The 18938-nt window shown below is 59.8% G+C and overlaps 2 protein-coding genes across 2 annotated transcripts in view; one reads left to right on the forward strand and one right to left on the reverse strand.

The window, feature by feature from the left end:
* PTSG_08934 (uncharacterized protein) overlaps positions 1-15276 on the reverse strand; it is a 19535-nt gene extending 4259 nt beyond the window's left edge. Inside the window, exons 1-5 of the mRNA XM_004989674.1 lie at positions 15182-15276; positions 12624-15021; positions 12418-12479; positions 10553-12086; positions 17-10479 (exon numbers count right to left, since the gene is read on the reverse strand). Coding sequence (XP_004989731.1) covers positions 17-10479; positions 10553-12086; positions 12418-12479; positions 12624-14895 — 14331 coding nt within the window. The 5' untranslated portion in view covers positions 14896-15021; positions 15182-15276. The remainder of the gene's footprint in view (positions 1-16; positions 10480-10552; positions 12087-12417; positions 12480-12623; positions 15022-15181) is intronic.
* A 267-nt stretch (positions 15277-15543) lies between these two features.
* Positions 15544-18855, forward strand: PTSG_12813 (uncharacterized protein; the record flags this gene model as incomplete). Its single annotated transcript, XM_004989675.1, has 10 exons — positions 15544-15601; positions 15818-16122; positions 16304-16364; positions 16665-16918; positions 17111-17233; positions 17384-17539; positions 17707-17793; positions 18007-18120; positions 18334-18446; positions 18642-18855. The coding sequence occupies 10 exons, from the start codon at positions 15544-15546 to the stop codon at positions 18853-18855; spliced, it is 1485 nt and encodes a 494-aa protein (XP_004989732.1).
* Positions 18856-18938: the final 83 nt, after the last annotated feature.

Below are 18938 nucleotides of genomic sequence, written 5' to 3' on the forward strand. Positions count from 1 at the left end.
CATCCAACTCGTCCACATCATCGTCATCATCGTCATCATCATCATCGTCCTCGCGCTCGTCCATGTCGTTCACGTCGTCCATGTCGCCATCATCATCGTCCTGTGTGTCCATGATGTCAAGAGTGACGTCGTCGGTGCTCACACCGGCCGCCATGGCGTGCGAAAAGGCGTCACGCACGCGTGCGATGAACCCCTGCACGTGGCTGGCACGCGTCTGCTCCGTGGGCGCCGCGTCCATCTCGGCAAATAGCGCCTCTGCCAGCGCACACAGGCTGTTGTACCAGCGATGCGTTTCTGGGAGCCGCAGTGACACGGGACGCAGCACACTTGTGGTTGCAGGCGAAATGTCATCCGCGTCGCCCTCGTCGCCAACAACTGGCAGCTCGTGCTGCGCAGTGCTGGCGGCAAATGCGCGCGCCGTGGACGGCAGTGCATCGAGTGCGAGCACGGCGTACGCCCGCGGGGAAATCTCGAGCTGAGCAAGCAGCGCGCGCGTGGCGTCGTCAGGCACAAGCTGCCTCACATCGGGCACAAAGTGGTGCTGCTCCATGCTGAAGATGATGCGTGCGAGCGCAGACAGGAATGCCTCACGCGCCGTGCGCACCACACGCTGCCCAAACGTGGCGTAGCTTGGCTGCTTCATGTCCTGCTGCGCCAGCTGTGCAACCCACGTCGTGGTGGAATCCAGCATCAGCGCCGCCGCGTGCGCCAAAATCATGCACAGCTGCTCGCCCTCCTGGTCTTGGGACGTGAGCGCGGCCAGCAGCCGGTCGATTGAGGACCGCGCACGCTGCTGGCAGTGCGGCACGCGCGAGAAGTCGATGCGCGAGTAGCACCACCACAGCGCGTCTGGGGTGATCAGGCGCCGGTAGTGCAGCAGCGAATGATCGTGGCGCAGCACCACGTCCTGCAGAGAGTGCGAGCACAGCTCAATCAGGTTGAGGGTCGGCTCAACAACAGGTGGCGCCGATGGCCCAGCTGGCACATGCATCGCCGCACCGCCAACATCATCACCGCCACCGCTCACGTGCTGCGTATGCTGCTCCTGCTGCAGGGCTTGTGCAGCAAAGGAGGGCAGCGAGCCGAGATCGTCGCAGTAGCGCAGCTCCCACTCCGCAGACGCGGTGATGGTCTGCAGCATGGCCACTTCCTGCGCTTGCTTGCGGAGGCTCGTCGTCTTGGAGTGCATGTGCACGCACACAATCACGCGGCTGCACCCCTGGCCACCATGTGTGTGCTCACCGTTGAGACCAGCATCGCCGCGCGTCTCCCGGTCAATGCCAGCCAGCAGGCCGTCCACCTTCTCCTGCACCATGGCCAGGTGCTTGAACTCGTTGAGCAGCAGCTGCACCACAACCGTACCGTGGCGGCCGGCGCGGCGCAGTGCTTCTCGCAGCTCAAGCGACAACATGCGCTCAGACTTGATGTCGGACACACGCACAATCTCACACTCCGACACCTCCCTGAAGGGATAGAAGATGCTGGTGCGCGTCACCAGCAACAGGCGGCGCAGCGGCTGGGCCGGCAGCGGCTGCTGACGTGCCTTCTTCGCTTTGCTTGGTTTCTCCAGCATCTCATCGTCATCGTCTTCAGCGGCACCTTCATCAGTGGCGGCGTCGTCATCATCATGACCACCAGCACCACCATCGCCATCATAACCACCACCATCGCCATAATCGCCATAATCGCCCTTGCGCACACTGGCCCCTTGTTGTTCGTCACCACCACCACCATCACCATCCCCTGACGGAGCACCAAACCACTGCAGCCACTCCAACAGGCCCGTGAGGGAGTGGTGCGACGATTCATGCATGTACACGTCGACCACGCGCTGCTTGTCCTCGTCCGAAAACTGCGTGAGGGACACCACAAACTCAAGCGTCATTAGATCAATCAAGCTGTGCTTGATGCGCTGCTGCAGCTGCTGTGCCAGGTCGGGGGTCAGGTGCCATTGCGATGCGCGCAGGAACCGGCTTCCCGTCGCACCACCGGCAGGTTGTTGCTGCTGTTGCTGTTGCTGTTGCTGTTGCTGTTGGAGATAGCTTGGTGGCACGTGTGCCTTCAATTCTTCCTCTTGGTGTTGCAGCAGTTCCTGCCAGCTCTCGTCACCAGGCTCCTGAGACTGCCACGCACTGGTGGCTTCTCCTGGTGCACTTGGCGCCGTTGGTGTGGCGGCAACAGCTGATGTGCTGCTGCCTCTGCCACCGCCGCCAATGCCAGCCAGATTGGTCCCACCCGATCCCATGGCGGCCTGCATGCTCGCCAGGTGCTTGAGCAGCAGGCTTGGCACCATGTTGTCGCTGTAGCACGGGATGGCCCTCGCCTTGTCCTGTGGCGTCACGGCGGACGTGTCCTGTCCACGCGCAACGATGCGTGTGAGCCAGTTCTCCACCTGCGCGCACACATCCCGCTGGTCCTCCGACAACACGTCTGTGAAGCTGAGCAGGTGCTTCTCAAAGCGGTTGAGGAAGGGCGGGTCGTACGTCTGCATCTTCTCCCGATCCATCAGCACGACGCAGCGGAACCGCTCGTGCACGGGGCACAGCGGGTTGCTGAGGGAGCCCAGGGCTATGGTGCAGTTGCGCCGGCCCTTGATCATGGTGTAGCTCTGGTTCAGCATGTCGTACAGGCTACCGTAGATGGAATCAAGGTCGACCAGCACCAGCACGCCACCGTGTTCCATCTTCAGAATGATCTGGCTCAGCACAGAGTATGGGTACTCCTCGCTCACCACGTCCGCCTCAAACTGGCTGCCGCGGATAATGAGGGCGTTGCTCGTGTCCAAGATGGACAGCGCCGCGCGACCAACAGACCCGATCATCAGGTGGCGCGCAAACACGTCCTGCCAGTTGTCCTCAATGCATGCCACGGTGCTGTGGCTCGCATTCATCAGCGCGACAGCCAAGCGATCAGCGTGGTACCACCCCACTTGCTGCAGCTGCTGCTGCACGAGCGTGAAGAAGAGCTGCCGGTCGCTGTGGGCGGTGTCGCCTCCGAGCGTGCCGGAGAAGTTGCGGATGATGGCTGTCGCCACCACGCCCTCGCTCGCGTTCAGCTCGTCCATCCTGCGGCACACAGTCTTGCAGACGCTGTAGAAATCGCGGAGGCCAAAGAAGGGCTGGCGGTTCTCGGCCTTGCACTGCCTCATGTAGGCGTTGTAGCCATATGCCACACCCTTGAGCACCGTTTGCAGGGGAAGAGGCAAGTTATGATTCCACACATCGCCCACGTTGGTGACGTTTTGCTCCTTGGCAATGAAGCTCTTGGCAATCGTCATTGCGGTCTTGCAAAGATCCTTCCGCGACGGCTCCGGTCGGGAGATGTGCAGTGCGCGGTTCATCTTCGCCGCATCGAGCGCCCAGTTGGAGATGCCGACGACGCCAACACGGAGCTCGCTGCCGTCTGGCGGCTCAAGTTTGGCGTGCAGCACCTTGAGCGGGTTGTGGCGCGAGTACTCGGCCAGTCCAACCTCATCCAGCACCACCACGGGCAGCACATCTTGGTGGTTGGCGCTGTCCAGGTACGCTTCCGCACGAGCAAACACCTGCAGGATGCCCTCGCTCGTCGCCTCGACGCTGCCTTGGTACGCAAACACGGTGATGCCCGGGTACAGCTTGAGCAGCGGGTCGCGCGAGTCGCGGCCACGGAGACTGTTGTTGACCAGGCTCATGCTCACCGTCTTGCTGTTGCCCGGCTTGCCAATCAGGAAGATGGGGATGCGGTTGAGCAGCGACACGACAATGGAAAACGTGTTCTCCAACAAGGCCGCGTTCTCCGCTAAATTCTGGAACTGCGGCGCCCGCCTGTCCATGCGATCCACCATGTCCAGCTGCTCCTCGCGAATGAGCTGTGAAAGGCCATCGCGGCCTCGCTTGTGACGTGCACCAACGTGTGCAATGCACTGGTCAAGCAATTCGTTGCGCTTGTTGTCTTCAGGGAGACGCACCATGTAGCACTGGCTGAGCGACAGCCACGCGGCGTGCATGTTCTCAGACAGGCCTCTGAGGATCGTTTTGCGCTCTCGTGGCCTCGTCCGGGGGAGGGTTGCTCGCTGCTGCCGCCACTTCTTGAAGAACTTGAACAGCGTGCAGAAACGCTTGACGTCACGCAAGCTGATCATGTGATCTGTCTTCTTCCTCAGGTAGTCGTGGCACTGATACAGCATCTCCACCACGGCGTTCTTCTCGTCCTGGTCCAGCCCAAGGCCGTCCACCATGCTGCCCATGTACAGCCGCTCGTCGCCAGCAGACAGCTCGCCAAAGTCCCACACGTACGGCAGCATCGCCTCCGGCAGCGGGTGCACGCGGTACATGAGGTGCGACTGCGCGTCAATGGGCTGGCGCTCCGTGGTGACCAGCCCTGGTGTTGGCGCTGGGCGGTCACGGCGCTTGTACGGGTTGCACGCAGCCGCAATCTTGACGTTGTCCGGGATGGAGCGGGAGCCGCAGCGTCGGCGCACAATGATGTCCGACAGCAGGTCGAGGTGCTCGCACGTGTTGATTTCGTCAAGGAAGACCCACACCGTGACGTTGTTGCGCTGTGGCGCAATGGCCACCGCTGACGGCGCTGCTGCAGGGGTTGTTGCCGTTGACGAAGTCGATGCAGAGCCGGGAGCATTGGGGTCAGCATCACCATCTTGCTCTCCTGTGGCCAACGTGGCTGCCTGGTCGTCAGTTTGCCCCTGTGTACCAGCACCATCACCAGCCTGGGGCACCACCGTCACATCAGCGTACCCGGTGTCCTGCAGCAAGCTCTCCCCCAGATCCACGGCTGCGTTGACGTAATCGATAATGTCCTGCGCCGTGGTGCCTGCGTGAATGCCAAGTGGCCGTTCGTAAACCACGTCGCTGCACATGTGTGCCAGCTGCTTGAAGAGGGACGTCTTACCGCAGCCTGCGTGGCCCATGAGAATGCACGGCACGTTGTTGGTGATGCGGATGTAGATCAGCACCATCTTCAGCAGGTTGTCTGGTGTCATGGCGTACTGGCCCTGCTCTGTGTTTTTGTTGTGGCCCAACAGCTGCTTGATGCGCACAAACAGCTCTTCCGACGAGTGTGCGTCCATTGGCTTGAGCGGCGCGCCCTGCACCTCAAAGAACTTCCGCACCTGTGGCGGGACACTGTTTGGGTCCGAGTAGAAGGGGCATGCGCACCCGTCGTTGGCAGCGCACAGCATCCAGTGCTCCATCTCCGTCCACGTGATGGCTCTCTCCATCTGCCGCAGCATGGCATCGGTGACCGTCCCTGCCGCGTCCTGGTGGTGGTGCTGCGCGTCTCTCACGGCGTCAACGGAGGGCACGGCGAACCGCTGAGCCGTCTTCACCACCGCCGTCAGCACGCCGCGTCGAATCTCCTGTGCGCGCTCCTCAGCCAACTCCATGAAGTTTTGCAGCGTGTTGGCGGTGAGGAACGAGCTGGTGAACATGCGCGGCAGCTGCTGGGCGGCGACGAGGAGGAACGTGTTGAGTTCGCCAAAGGAGGCGTGGTTCGCTTGCAGGCGCGGGAAGTATTGCGTCAGGAGGCGAATGCAGTCTCCCTTGCTCAGTGGTGTCGGCTCAATGCCATCCATGGCGTTCAGATCAGGTTCCCTGTACACCACGTCCGTGAGCTGGTCCCTGTGCAGGAGGTCGAGGTAGCGACAAGCACGCTGGATGGGGGAGCTTGTATCCGTTGGCACGTGAATGTTGTTTGCGTCCCACCCAAGCACTTCCTTGGTAAAAGAGGCGGTGGGCGCGCCCGTCTGTGCAGGCGCAGCCTGTGTGGTGGATGCCGCCACTTCATCGGCAAACGGCGCCTTGGTGGTGAGCGCGAGCTGCTGGCTCAAGCGGTCGTGCAGCGTGTTGCCAATCTCAACGTACACCGCGACGTGGCGTGGCACGTGCCACAGCCTGTCGTCGCGCGAGAGGCAGCGCAGCACCAGCAGCTGGAACAGATGCATGTTGAGGTCGTCCTCAATGTTCAGTGCCGCCCCGACGTCAATGTACAGTGCCTTGACGCGCGGGTCCATCAGCGGCAGGCGAGACAGCTTGTCGTGCAGGACGTCAAACGTGTCCTGCCCAGAGACGAGCAGCGTGCAGTAGTGCCCGCCATCGCCAGCAACAGCGTCACGCGGGAGTGTTGCTGTTGTCGCCATGCCTGCAGGCACGGGCCCACTCGGTGGCACGGGGAACTCAAACGACGCGTCCAAAAACTCATCGTCTTCACCATCGTCATCGGATGAGAAGAGCGTCGGTGATGCGTCGCCATCCCCTTCATCGTCATCCACAAGGTCGTCCCCGCCATCAGCGCCACTGCCACCCGTTTTCGTCGTGGCGGTGGTTGCGGTGGTAGCTTGCGACGTGCGTGAGAGCATGGACGAGCGAAGCGGCCCGCGTCGCCCAACACGGCCACTGCCACGTCCACTGTCGCCATCACCATCACCATCACCATCACCAGCACTGTTGCTGCCACCAGCAAGGCGTGCGAGGTGGTGCTGGATGAAGGTGGATTTGCCCTGCTGCGCGTACTCGCTGGCCACAACGGTGACAGCACCGTGCTCCCTCGTGTGCAGCGCGTAGTTGGCCAGCAGCTGTTGCGCCACGTGCCCCGTCAAGTCCTCGTCCACCAGCCCTGCAACGCCGTGCAGGAGGCGACTGCGCGTGGTGCGGCGACACACGACGGTGAAGCGTGGCAGCGGGCGGCTTGACTCCGGCACGTGCTCGCCAACAGCGGGTGCGAATGGCTTTGAGGAGCGAGGGTTAGAGCAGCGGTGGCCCCACTTGGTCAACTCCTCCTTCAACTCCGCCTGCGCTTCAATGCTGAGCAGCTCCGGATACACGAGCACAAACGGCAGGTCTGTTGTCTCCTGGCTGCGGGCAAGGAACAGCCGCACAATCGCCACGCGCGTGTGCTCGGAGCAGAAGAGGCACTGCGCAGGCAGGTACTCCAGGTTGGCGTCCGTGAATGCGGCCAGGATGGAGGCGGCGGTCGTGCGATCGTCCTCAGACAGCAGCACCCGCACAAGATCGTGCCTGGCAGCGTGGCGGAACGGCGGCAGCATGCTCTCGTCAATCATTCCAGAGGGGTGAAGGGCGCGTGGTGGCGGCGCATCGATGAGCGACTTGAGCATCGCCAGCAGCTCGCTCAGCCGGTGCACGTTGTCATCGCATGCACCCATGCTGTTGAGCACATCGTGCACAAACAGCGACACCTGGTGCACGTCGGCGTGGGGACCGAGCATGGCCAGCAGCAGCTGGTCTCGCTCCTGCACCAGCTCCTCATCGTGGTGCTCGTGGGGTTGCACGAGTGCATGGAACAGCACCACCAGCTGGCGGTTGGAAAAGATGTTGAGCACGTCATAGCGCTCGCGCATTTCCTTCAAGCGCTCCGTCCACAGCAGGAGGTGGGTCTGCAGCGCGCCCGTGTAGTCCTTCAGGTTGGCGCCCTGCACCGCCATTGCGTGCGTGTAGCAGTTGAACTCTTCAAGGTGTCCGCTCTCCGCCAGCTGCTTCAGCTCTGCCATGGCCAACTCGACGCCTTCCACCAAGTCCCTGAACCGCTGCATGTGCACCCGCACGTCCTGGTCCTGGTCTGTGGACAGCAGACACGCGCGCGCACGCAGGTCGCTCACGTCGCGCTCCGACAACTCAATGTCCTCGCTCCTGTGACGGATGCAGATGTGGTAACTGGCCGTCTGGCGGAGCGAGTCGCACCTGAACACGATGCGTGCGCCTTCGACGGAGGGATCAACAACGAGGCGAATGCGTTCGCGGGCAGCGGCACCGCGGTCGCTCAGCGTGTTCACAAACAGCTGCAGCGCCTCAAGACCTTGGTTGCAGATGCGCAGCAGTTGCGACAGCGGTAGGCGGTCTGGCTGACGTGCCGATGACGCTGACGACGACGCCGAACCTGATGTTGCTCCCGAGGAGGATGCAGCATGGCCCTGGCTCTGGTGAAAGCGCTGGCTGAGAAGACGAAGAAAGTCCTCCAGGTCCTTCGCCTTTGTGTCAGCGTTGATGAGCGGGAACATAAACGAGTGCAGCAAAATGAAGGCGTTGACCTGCTCGGCTGTGGCCATGTATGCGTCGGAACCAAACGCCTCCGCGCTCGCCGTGTAGTGGCGCACGTCACCATCCTGTTCTCGCAGGAACTCGAGCAAGTTGCCTGCGTCGGCCATCTCGCCAAGTACCTCCCACACGTCCGGGTCGTCAGGGACATGTGACTGCACGTCCTGCACAGCCGTGTGCAGGTGGCAGAGTGTCTGCGAGTCGTCCACAGCCAGCACCGCGTCGATGGCATCGGTGAGATCGGAGCTCTGGTGCTGCAGCAGGTCCTGGCACACCTGCAGCACACGGCCAAGCTGCTCTGCGCGCTGTGCATAGTGGCGCCGATCAACATAGCTGGAGAGCTGATTCACCAGTTCCTGCACGTGCCACGTTGTGCCAGCGTTCATGGGATGAGTCAGCACTGTACACAGCAGCGTCATGTCGTGTTCCACCTGTGCGCGCGTGAGCCCTCCCCACATGACGTGAAGATCAGACAGCGGTGTGTTGGAGCTGAGTTGGCTGAACAGTCGCGCGTGCTCCGCCAGCAGGTCCGTTGTCTTCACCAGTGTCTCCTCCACCTCCTTCTTTGCCTGCGCCATGACGGCCTCCCGTGATGGCGGTGGTGCCGTTGCAGCGATGGCAGGTCCACCCTCATCAGCATCGTCATCGTCGTCGTCGTCATCAAACAGCGGAAACATGATCCCATCGTCATCATCATCGTCAGCGTCAGCGTCGTTGTCGGCGTCATTGGTGTTGTTGTCGCCATCCCCTTCGCCGTCGGCGTTGCCCTCAGCACCACTCGATGCTGCTGTTGTTGCTGCTGCTGCCGTTGTTGTTACAACACCCGTGTCTGTGTTAGTGTGCAGCTGCTTGTTGACAAAGGCACGGAAGGTGTAGCTCATTGCACGCTGGTGGATGGCGTGGAGGAGGCCGTTGTCGGCAACAGCAAGCGCCCCGTTCCAGCGATGGTTGTCGCTGACTTGGCTGAGCGGGCGTGTCTGCCACGTGTCAAGCGTCTGTGGTAGGCTGGCCACCCACGTATTGGTCGGCAGCACATCCGACAGGTAGCGGTGCAAACTCTCCACCGTCATGCTCTCCCCGGCAAGGCGATCACGTGCCCTCAGCGCCTCATCAATCAGCATGTACGGTTCCTGCACGCCTTTGGGCGACACGATGCCCATGAGATTGGCGAGTGTCGCCCTGTTGTCACGCAGCGCGCCTGGCTCCTGGTTTGGTGGAAACAACTGTGCAATGTCCGCTGGCGTCTTGGCGAGGTCACGCCACGCCTCGTATTCGTGGGCCAGGATCTGTCGTGCCGCCACCGCCGGCTGCGTCTGCTGCCACTCGTATGGCGAGGGCGAGGTGAGCACCAGCCGCCACAGCGCGGGGCGGGTAGCAACGTCGGTGAGGGTTTGCGGGGTGGTGAGCTCTGACAACATGTCCACGCCAACGCGGCGGAACATGTTGTGGTTGCTGCTGCCCGGGTGTGTTGCTGTGAGCAGGGTCTTGAGGAGGGCACACAGGTCCTTATCGCCGGCCTGGCGATGCTTCCGGGCGAGCGCAACAGCGCGGTCAGCAGCGAGACCGAAAAGGTGGTTTGGTGTCGTTTGCTCCACAGTCAAGACAACGCCGTCGCCGCTCGACGCGGCAATCAGCTGCTGGAAGAAGGCGACGAGGGGCACGTTGCTCTCTTCGACACAGTCGCCGGCGAGCAGGTAAATGGGCTTGAACTTGTGCATGCGTGCTGCCACCTCAGCCGCCCTGCCAGCTGGCATGCTGCTGATCACACCGAGTTGTTGCTGCAATCTGTCTTCGATGGTGGTGGCGAAGCGGATGAGTGAGCACACACTCAGCTCCTTCACCGTCTTGGTGCGTGGCTGCTGATACTGCTGGTGGTGCTGATACTGGTGGTGCTGGTAACCGTAGGAGCCGCCGGCGTAACGGCTGCTGCCCGAGCGCAAATGGTATCCATGGGAAGTCGCAGACGCGTACGTGCGTGGGCCGCGCGATGATGACGACGATGCACCAGTGGTGCCAGCGTCAGGGCCATCCACAGTCATGGTTCGCGTCTCGGTTGCTTCTTCCTTCAGCCAGGTGCGCATGCCTGCCTCCACCTCTGCTGGCGACACCACGCTCCACATGCTCGTGTATGCCTTTATCTGGGTGATGCCTTCAGGGATGGTGGTGAGGAGGCTGTCCAGCATGTCGCGGCAGATTTTGCTGCTGGCGTTGTTCATGAGCATCTGCATGAGCCGCCCGCGCTGGTCAGATGTGAGTTGCGCCGACGTTGCCAGCTTCGTCGCACCCGTGGCGAGCGGGTGGTCTGTATCGTTGCCAATCGATGGCAGCTGGCTCAGCCACACGTCGAAGATGTGCTCCTGCGCCTGTGGCAGCGTGGACATGTACTTGAGGTAGGCGCCCGATGTGCCCGCAGCCCGCTTCTTCTTGTTGGCGCCTTTGCCGCCAGTGTTGGTGAGGGCAGTGCGCACCACCCTGCCAAACTTGCCGGGGTCGTGTTCGCTCAGCACCTTGCCCGCCGGGTGCCTGTGGCAGCGTGGACATGTACTTGAGGTAGGCGCCCGATGTGCCCGCAGCCCGCTTCTTCTTGTTGGCGCCTTTGCCGCCAGTGTGGATCGTCTCGTGGTACTGCTGCACGAAATCAGCGGCATCCAAGATGTCGTCCTCGCTGTACTCGATTGGCGCGCGGCTGTGATGGTGGTGATGGTGAGTGTGGTAGGGACTGTAGGAGTGGTGTGAATTGGTGTTGCTGCTGCTGTTGGTGGTGGGCAGCTCGGCCCTGTGCTCGATCTTCTCTGCCTCAAAGTTTGGAGTGAGCCCCAGAACGAGGATGATGAAGCATGGGTCGTTGTATCCGGCGTGAGTGTGGTAGGGACTGTAGGAGTGGTGTGAATTGGTGTTGCTGCTGCTGTTGGTGGTGGGCAGCTCGGCCCTGTGCTCGATCTTCTCTGCCTCAAAGTTTGGAGTGAGCCCCAGAACGAGGATGATGAAGCATGGGTCGTTGTATCCGGCGTCCCTGTCGTAGGAGTAAGTGCTGTTGGTACTCGTGTTGATGAGGGCAGCCAGCAGCTGAAGGTGGTTTCGCAGCAGGTTGGGGTTGCTGGCGGAGAAGAGTTGAATCGTGTTGGGATCAGACACGAGCGCGCTCTGGATCAGGACTCGCGTGCTGGGGCGACACTGCCGTGACTGCAGCTCGCCAACAACGCTGGTGACGCCAACGGCCATGAGAAGATGAAGCACCTGGTGCCCCGTCAGGGAGTCCATAAACGGGGCGTTGCTCAACACGTTATCCATGACCTCGTGCATCGGCATTATGTTGAGCAGGGCACGCAGCGCACCGTCGTTGCTGTCGCGGCGCAGAAACCGCTGGATGAAGAATCGAATCGCCTTTGCACGGAGGTGGTGGTTGTCTGTCGCAAAGTCGCTGAACACGTGCACGTGCGTGGTCTTGTCATCCTTGATGGCGAGCTCACGGTTACGGCCACGCTGCCACTCGAGTGATCCCTTGCCTCGAATGCGACGGTACACGTTTGACCACACGCCGTCGTCCTCAAAGTACTTGGCGAGCTTGTACAGGATGGTCGTGGGCCCGCGCACAGACACCGTGAAGGTTTTGGTGTAGTAGCGGTCACGCGAGCTCCTGCTGCCACCACTGGCTGAGTAGCGGTAAGCGCGATCCTTGGTGCCACGCTCCCCTTGCTTCTTCTTGCCCTTCTTCTTTCCTTTCTTCTTTCCCTTGCCCTTGTCCTTGCCCTTGCTCTTGCTGTTCCCCTTCTTCCCCTGTTGCTTTGGTCTGGACCAGCCACCAAACCGCGGGCTCGACCTTGCATCGTGAAACTCCTCACCATCATCATCATCGTCATCATCATCATCAGCAATACCATCATCGGCATCATTGTCGTCGTCGTCATGTTGCTCTGGCAGCCGTGTTTCGGCGTTTGGCATCCACTCCTCCTTGCCATCTTCGTCGTCAAGTCGGCCAAACACCGGGTGGCTCCCGAGCATGTGGATGATTTGTCCGGGCGCCTCCATCACGTGCACGTGCTGCGCAACAGAAGCGATGACGTCACAGGAAGCAGCATGTGAGGACAGCGGAATGCGTGGGTGATGTACATTTGGAAGAGAGGGGGTGTTTGTGTGTGTGTGCCTGTGTGTGTGTGTGTGTGTGCTTTTGTGTGTGTGTGTGTGTGTGTGTGTGTGTGTGTGTGTGTGTGTGTGTGTGTGTGTGTGTGTGTGTGCTTTTGTGTGTGTGTGTGTGTGTGTGTGTGTGCTTTTGTGTGTGTGTGTGTGTGTGTGTGTGCTTTGTGTGTGTGTGTGTGTGCCTATGTGTGTGTGTTGTGTGTTGCATGTTGTAGAGGTGTGTTCTTCAACGTACGACTTTGACGTCGCGCATTGGTTTCAGCTGTTGCTTCACCGCATCGGCAACGGGAGGGCCAGCTGTTGAATTCGTACGGGGCGCACAATTGAAGATTGGATGAATGGGAGGAACGCAAGTTCAAGTGACGACAACCTCAGAAACGCAACAACATACTCCATACAAGCGTATACCACACCCACGCACACACACGCACACACTCGCACCTGCTGTGTCGTGTTGGTGGTATGTCGTGGTTGCAGCAGCTGAAGGGTTGGTGGGAAACTTGGTCATGGCAGACGACTGCGTTTGGTGCTGTGATGACGACGGTGATGATCCTGGCGGCGCTGTTGCCTTACTGCCAGGCACGTGGGGCGTTGATGACGATGATTGCGGTGATGGATGATGGGGCTGATTCTGCTGATGTGAGTTGGAGTGCTGCTGCTGCGGGTTTTGTTGTTGCTGTCGTTGTGGTTGGTGCTGCTGCTGCTGCTGCGGTTGCTGTTGTTGGGTGGTGGCTTCCTGGTGCGAGCTGTACCCGTCACCCAAAGGATGTTCGAGCGGTTGTGCTGAGGCCTTGCTGCCGGGCACGTGCGTTGGTGTTGGTTTGGAAGTTGCCATCGCGCTGGCAGCACTGGCTGCGTCGGCCAGCTTGGGCGGTGTATCTGTCTTCGCTGTGGATGCCGATGCTTGACCCTCGCCATCCTCCTTCAGCGTGTTTGGTGGCGTCTTGAACCCAAACCCATCATCTTCATCGTCTTCGTCATTGTCGTACTCTTCGTGGTCCTGATACTCATCGTAAGATGCCGTGACGGCGGTGGTATCTGCCACGTCAATGTCAACGCCACCGTTGCTGGCATCGGCGGCGTTGCCTTCGTGGTGGTGGTGATGATTGTGTTTAACGTCGGCGTGCACAGGCTTGTCGGCAACTGCCATGTTCTCACCAGCTACTGTGGCACCCGCGTCAATCTCATCAGCGTCATCATCATCATCATCGTCGTCGACCACAACTGTTGCCGTCCCATCTGTTGGCTCAGCGTCGCGATGGAAGCCGCCACCGCTGTTGGATGCAGATGCTGCGATGGGTTGCGGCTGACTCGATGGTGCTGCTTGAGTCGTGGAAGGCGGCAATGGCTGATCGGACATTGGGCCTTGTTGATGACCGACCCCAACACTAACATCATCGTAATCATCATCGTCATCATCATCATCATCACTGCCGCTGGTCTCAGCCAACTGCTTCTGCAGCTCTGCCATCTGCCGCTGCATCTCGAGCAGCTGCAGCCGCTGTGCTTCCTTTCGCGCGCGTCTGGCTTCCGCTTTCGCTTTCTTGGAGGCCGATGGTGGGGTGGGGTGCTCTTGCTGCTGGGGTGGCTGTTGATGTGGGTGTTGTTGTGGCTGCTGTGGTGATTGCTGTTGTGGCGGCTGTGGTGATGGCTGTTGTGGCGGTTGTGGTTGTTGCTGTGGCTTCGGGTCACCATCCTTCGTCTGCTGTTGCTGGTGCTCTTGGCTCTCATCACCGTCATGTGCAGCACAATCAGAAGCGGTGCCCTGCAGGTCTCCACCATCGCCATCGCCCTTGGGCTGTGTCGTGTCATCATCATCATCATCAACTGACTTGGATGACACATCGTTTGGTGCCGTTGGCGGTTGTGGTGGTTCTTGTGTTGCTGAGTCACCTGTACCTGTCACCTTCGTCTTCTCTGGCGTGTGCTTTGTTGGCCGTGGCGGAGGGGTGGGAGCTGCTGACTCAGCAGACTCGCCCTTGCTCGCGGTTGGTGTCGGCTTTGCAGCCGGCGCGGGCTTTGGAGCTGGTGCGGGCTTCGTCTGCGGCTGCTGTGGCTGTTGTTGCTGCTGTTGCGGCTGCTGTTGCGGCTGCTGTTGCTGCGTGACAGCGCCCTCGTGCACGGTCGCACCCACATCTGCTTCCTTCTTCGGTTTGGACTTCACCGGAGGAGGTGGCGGTTGCGTCTTTGCTGTCTGCTTTTCGCCCACGCTGCTGTCCGGCTGCTGTTGCTGCTGCTGTGGGTTTGGGTCGCTGTGCTTTGCCTTGCGCGGCGGCGTTGGCGGCTTCTGCTTCCTTGCCCGCTGCGCTGATGTGTCTGCGTCCGCGTCTCCTTCCTCATGCGCGACAGCGGGGCCCTGTGCGCCTGCCTTTGGCCGTGGCCTCTGTGCAGGGACTGGCGGCTGCCGGCGCTTCGGTTTCACGGGCGGCGGTGTCTTCTTCTTGTCACCCGTCTGCTGGTGCGATGTCACGCCCGCAGACGACGAACTTGTGGACATTGTCCCCGTGGATGTTGACGAGGACAAGGACGACGGCGGCGTGGCGTCGGTGGTGGTGGTTGGTGTTGATGTTGATGTTGGCGTCGATTGCGTCGATGGTGTCGGTGTGTTTGGCCCCGAAGAGGGTGCCAACGACGGTGGTGCAGCGCCATCATCATCATGCTGCTGTTGCTGCTGTTGCTGTGGTTGGGCAACGGGTTTGTCCGAATCACCCATGGTGCCCGGTCTTGCCTATCACCCGTGATCAGGACAGGTGTGCTGGTGCGTCTTCAAAACACACAACAGAACCAATACAAACAAAGGAACAAATTAAAGCAAGGAAAGTGCTGTCCGCACAAGCAGCTACAGGCAAGCGATCGCCACCACAGAAGAGAGAAGCACAACAACAAAGGGTTCGTGAGTAAGTGCAGCGGCTGCGCCATGGCATAACATACCCCCGCCGCCGCCATCGCAGTCAGCCCCAGTGTGACACACACACACACGCGCACGCCCTTTGACTCACCTCTATTGCCGTGCTCTTCTTCTCTCCGCAGGACACAAGACAACACAAGGTGTCCACAGGAAGCTGGGAGAGCAAAATGGGGGTGTCAGTCGCACCGCCGCAGCAAGCGAGAAAAGACAGCGCGCAAAACAACCAGCAGAGGGATGACTCAGCGATTCTGGTTTTTATGATGTCGCACCTGGGTTGTGGCTGGGTTGGAGGAATTGTGAACAACTTCGGCCATTTTTCCTCAAGCCAAAATTTCACGGCGAAAGCGCAGCGAAGAAACGAAGGAAGGAAGGGAAAAAAAACGGCTTTGGCGACGACGAAGACGAACAGCGACAACAAGCAAGCGAGGAGGAGAGGTGAAGCAAGCAAGAAGCATGTTGGAAGAGTATGGACTGGAGCTTGGCTCCAAGGTTGACATCCAGCGCAGCGATGGTATGTGAACCCGCGCATGTGTGTGTGTGTGTGTGTGTGTGTGTGTGTGTTTGTGTCTATGTGTGTGTGTGTGTGTGTGCGTGCGTGTGTGTGTTGAGATCTGAACGTACGTGCATGTGCGGTGCTGTTGGGACGCATCGATAGCCATCCCCTTATCCACCTTCTTCCCTCCCCCCCCCCCTCCACACACACACACACACACACACGCAATGCTAGGCCGCGTCCATGGCGCTGTGATCAGCAGCTGCAATGCCGACACCAAGACGGTGTCTGTGCAGTGGGTGGAGAACAACGAGACCAAAGGCAAGGAGATTGACTTCAACACGCTGGTTCGCATCAACAAACTTCAGCGCAAGACGCCGCAGCAACAGCAGCAGCAGAAACAACAACCCCAAAGCATCAGCGCAAGCTCGAAGAAGCCACTCAACCCTTCCTCACACAACTCGCCGGCGTCCCAACGCCCCGCCTCCCCCAAGAAACCGTCCTCAGCCATGGGCGGTCGCCGACAAACCAACATCAAGGTATTGTGTGCTTGTGTGTGTGTGTGTGTGTGTGTGTGTGTGCGTATCCTGTATTCACATTCACAAAGCACCGCTCGCAGTGGCAGTGCAGCTGCTGCTCGACACTGCTCGCGATGTGCGTGCCTGCGCTGATACCTCATTCTCGCCGTCACATTGCCATCTGTCGTGTTTGTGAACGCAGTCGTCCTCTGTTCAGCAGCAGCCCGCTGCGCCCTTCAGTGTAAAGGAGCGCGATCACAGCAGTACGTTGGAGGAGGGAGGGGGGTGACGGTTGGGATTGAGACAAGCGCTGTTCATGTCTGTGACTATCATCAGCAGCACATGTGCCGGCTGTCATCACGCACGCTCACACACACACACTCTCTCACATACACACTCTCAAATACCCACGCACGCTCTCACATACCCACGCACACTCTCACATACCCACGCACGCTCTTAAATACACATACACACGCTGCCCCTTACACATGCTCACAAAACAACGCATACGCAACACCATGCACCATCTCATACGTCACCACTCCCACTCCCGCCGTCAGACCTGTCCAAGGCGGACCGCAAGGTTGCGCAGATGATTGACGAGTGCCGTGCTCGGTTCAACCCGCGGCCCTTCTCGACAGCGCAGGCCGTGTACACGGACAAGATCACGGTGTGTGTGCGCAAGCGACCGCTCGGAAAGAAGGAGAACAACAACAACGAGATTGACTGCATCACTGCACCGGATGGACAGCTCACGGTCGTGCACGAGCCCAAGGAGAAGGTGGATCTCACCAAATACATCGAGAACCACGAGGTGCGCGCGCGTGTTGCTGTTGCCGTGTGCGTTCATGTGTGCGTGTGCTTGTTTCCTTGTTGGTGCGCGCGTGCTTGTTTGCTTGCTGGCGTATGTAGTAGCAATTCACCCCGTCAATCGCTTCTTTTTTTTTTCTCGCATGCTCACCACCACCCCTCACACCCTCGACTTCACCCACCTCCCTTCAACCAGTTCCGGTTTGACTATTCGTTTGACGAGGCGTGCGATAACGCCATCGTGTACAAATACACGGCAGCGCCGCTCGTCCGCACCATCTTCGACCGCGGCATGGCAACCTGCTTTGCATACGGACAGGTGTGTGCGTGTGTGTGTTTGATTCAGGTTTGGCAACGTTTTATTGTGCTTCTTGTTGTTGTTGTTCTCCTTTTTCTTTTGTCTTCGCACCACCCATCACCACCTCATCTCCATCATCACTCCACCGCCACGACCACCACGGCTGTTCAGACCGGGTCTGGCAAGACGTACACGATGGGTGGGCTTGGCAGCGGTGTTGAGGGCATCTACGCCATGGCAGCAAAGGACGTGTTTGCACTCAATGCACAGCGCGGTGCAGATCAGCTCACCGTTAGTGTCTCCTTCTTCGAAATCTACGGCGGAAAGGTATGTTGTGTGTGCGTGTGTGCGTGCATGTGTGTGTATGTGTGTGCTGTTTGGTGTGTGCTTTTCCATGTGATTACCTGCAGGCTGTTTTGTGATCATCCCAACCAACGCGCGCGCGACACCAACACCACGAACGACCCCCCCCCCTCCTCCTCCTCTTTCTTCAGGTGTACGATCTGCTGAACAAACAGAAGCGCCTGCGTGTGCTTGAGGACGGCAAGAACCAGGTCCGCGTCGTCGGCCTCTCCGAGAAGGTAACACAACACTCTTGTCAAAATCTTCACACCGCACACACACGCGCGCGCTGGTGGCGGCATCACTTGTGGATGTGATCTTTGGGAACGTGTGAAAGCAAGTATGCGCCGCCAACAACAACTTCAGTTCCCTGTTCAGCAAAGCGCTGTTGCCTCGCGCCGTCCCAACGGTTGTTTAACCATCACCGTGATCATCACGTGTGAATGTGTCAGGTTGTTGAGACGATCGGACAGGTGCAGGAGCTGCTTGCGATTGGATCGCGGGCGCGGGCGACGGGTACGACGTCGGCCAACGCGGCATCATCGCGCTCACACGCCGTGCTCCAGGTCCAACCCTAATCATGGTGGTGGTGGTGGTGGTGGATAGTTGTGCTGTTTACTGATGGCGGTGGTGATGTGAGGGTGGCTGATGGCTATTGATGTTTGAGTGTGCAGTGATGTGGTTGTGGATTCACAGCCCGAACGTGTTCCGTTCCCTGTCCCTCTGTTCCACCCTCGTCCTCAACACCACAACTGCTCTCACTATATGCGCGTGCACAGATTATCCTGCGTGAGCCGCAGGGCCGACGCAAAATGCACGGCCAGTTTTCGCTCATTGATCTCGCGGGCAACGAGCGGGGCGCTGACACCGCTTCCGCCGACAGACGCACACGGTGAGACCGGTGGTGGGGTGTGGTGGTGGTGGAGTGTGTTGTTGGACGAGGACAAATGCTCCGTGTTTGTGTGTACTTGTCTGATGTCCTCTCATCACAACTGACACGTTACTTTCCCTCCTCCTTCGCCTCCACACACACACACACACACACACACACACACACACACACACACACACACACACATACACACAGCATGGAGGGTGCTGAGATCAACAAGAGCCTGCTCGCCCTGAAGGAGTGCATCCGTGCGCTGGGCCGTCGCGGTGCCCACACGCCGTTCCGCGCCAGCAAGTTGACACAGGTCCTTCGTGACAGCTTCATCAGCCCGCGTGCGCGCACGTGCATGATTGCCATGATCTCCCCAGGGCGCAAGTCGTGTGAACATACACTCAACACGCTGCGGTGAGCGAGCCTATGCACAGCAGCTGTGCACGCGTGTGTGTGTGTGTGTGTGTGTGTGTGTGTGTGTGTGTGTGTGTGTGTGCGTGC

The sequence above is a fragment of the Salpingoeca rosetta genome, assembly GCF_000188695.1.
Source record: "Salpingoeca rosetta unplaced genomic scaffold supercont1.27, whole genome shotgun sequence".
Lineage (NCBI taxonomy): Eukaryota > Choanoflagellata > Craspedida > Salpingoecidae > Salpingoeca > Salpingoeca rosetta.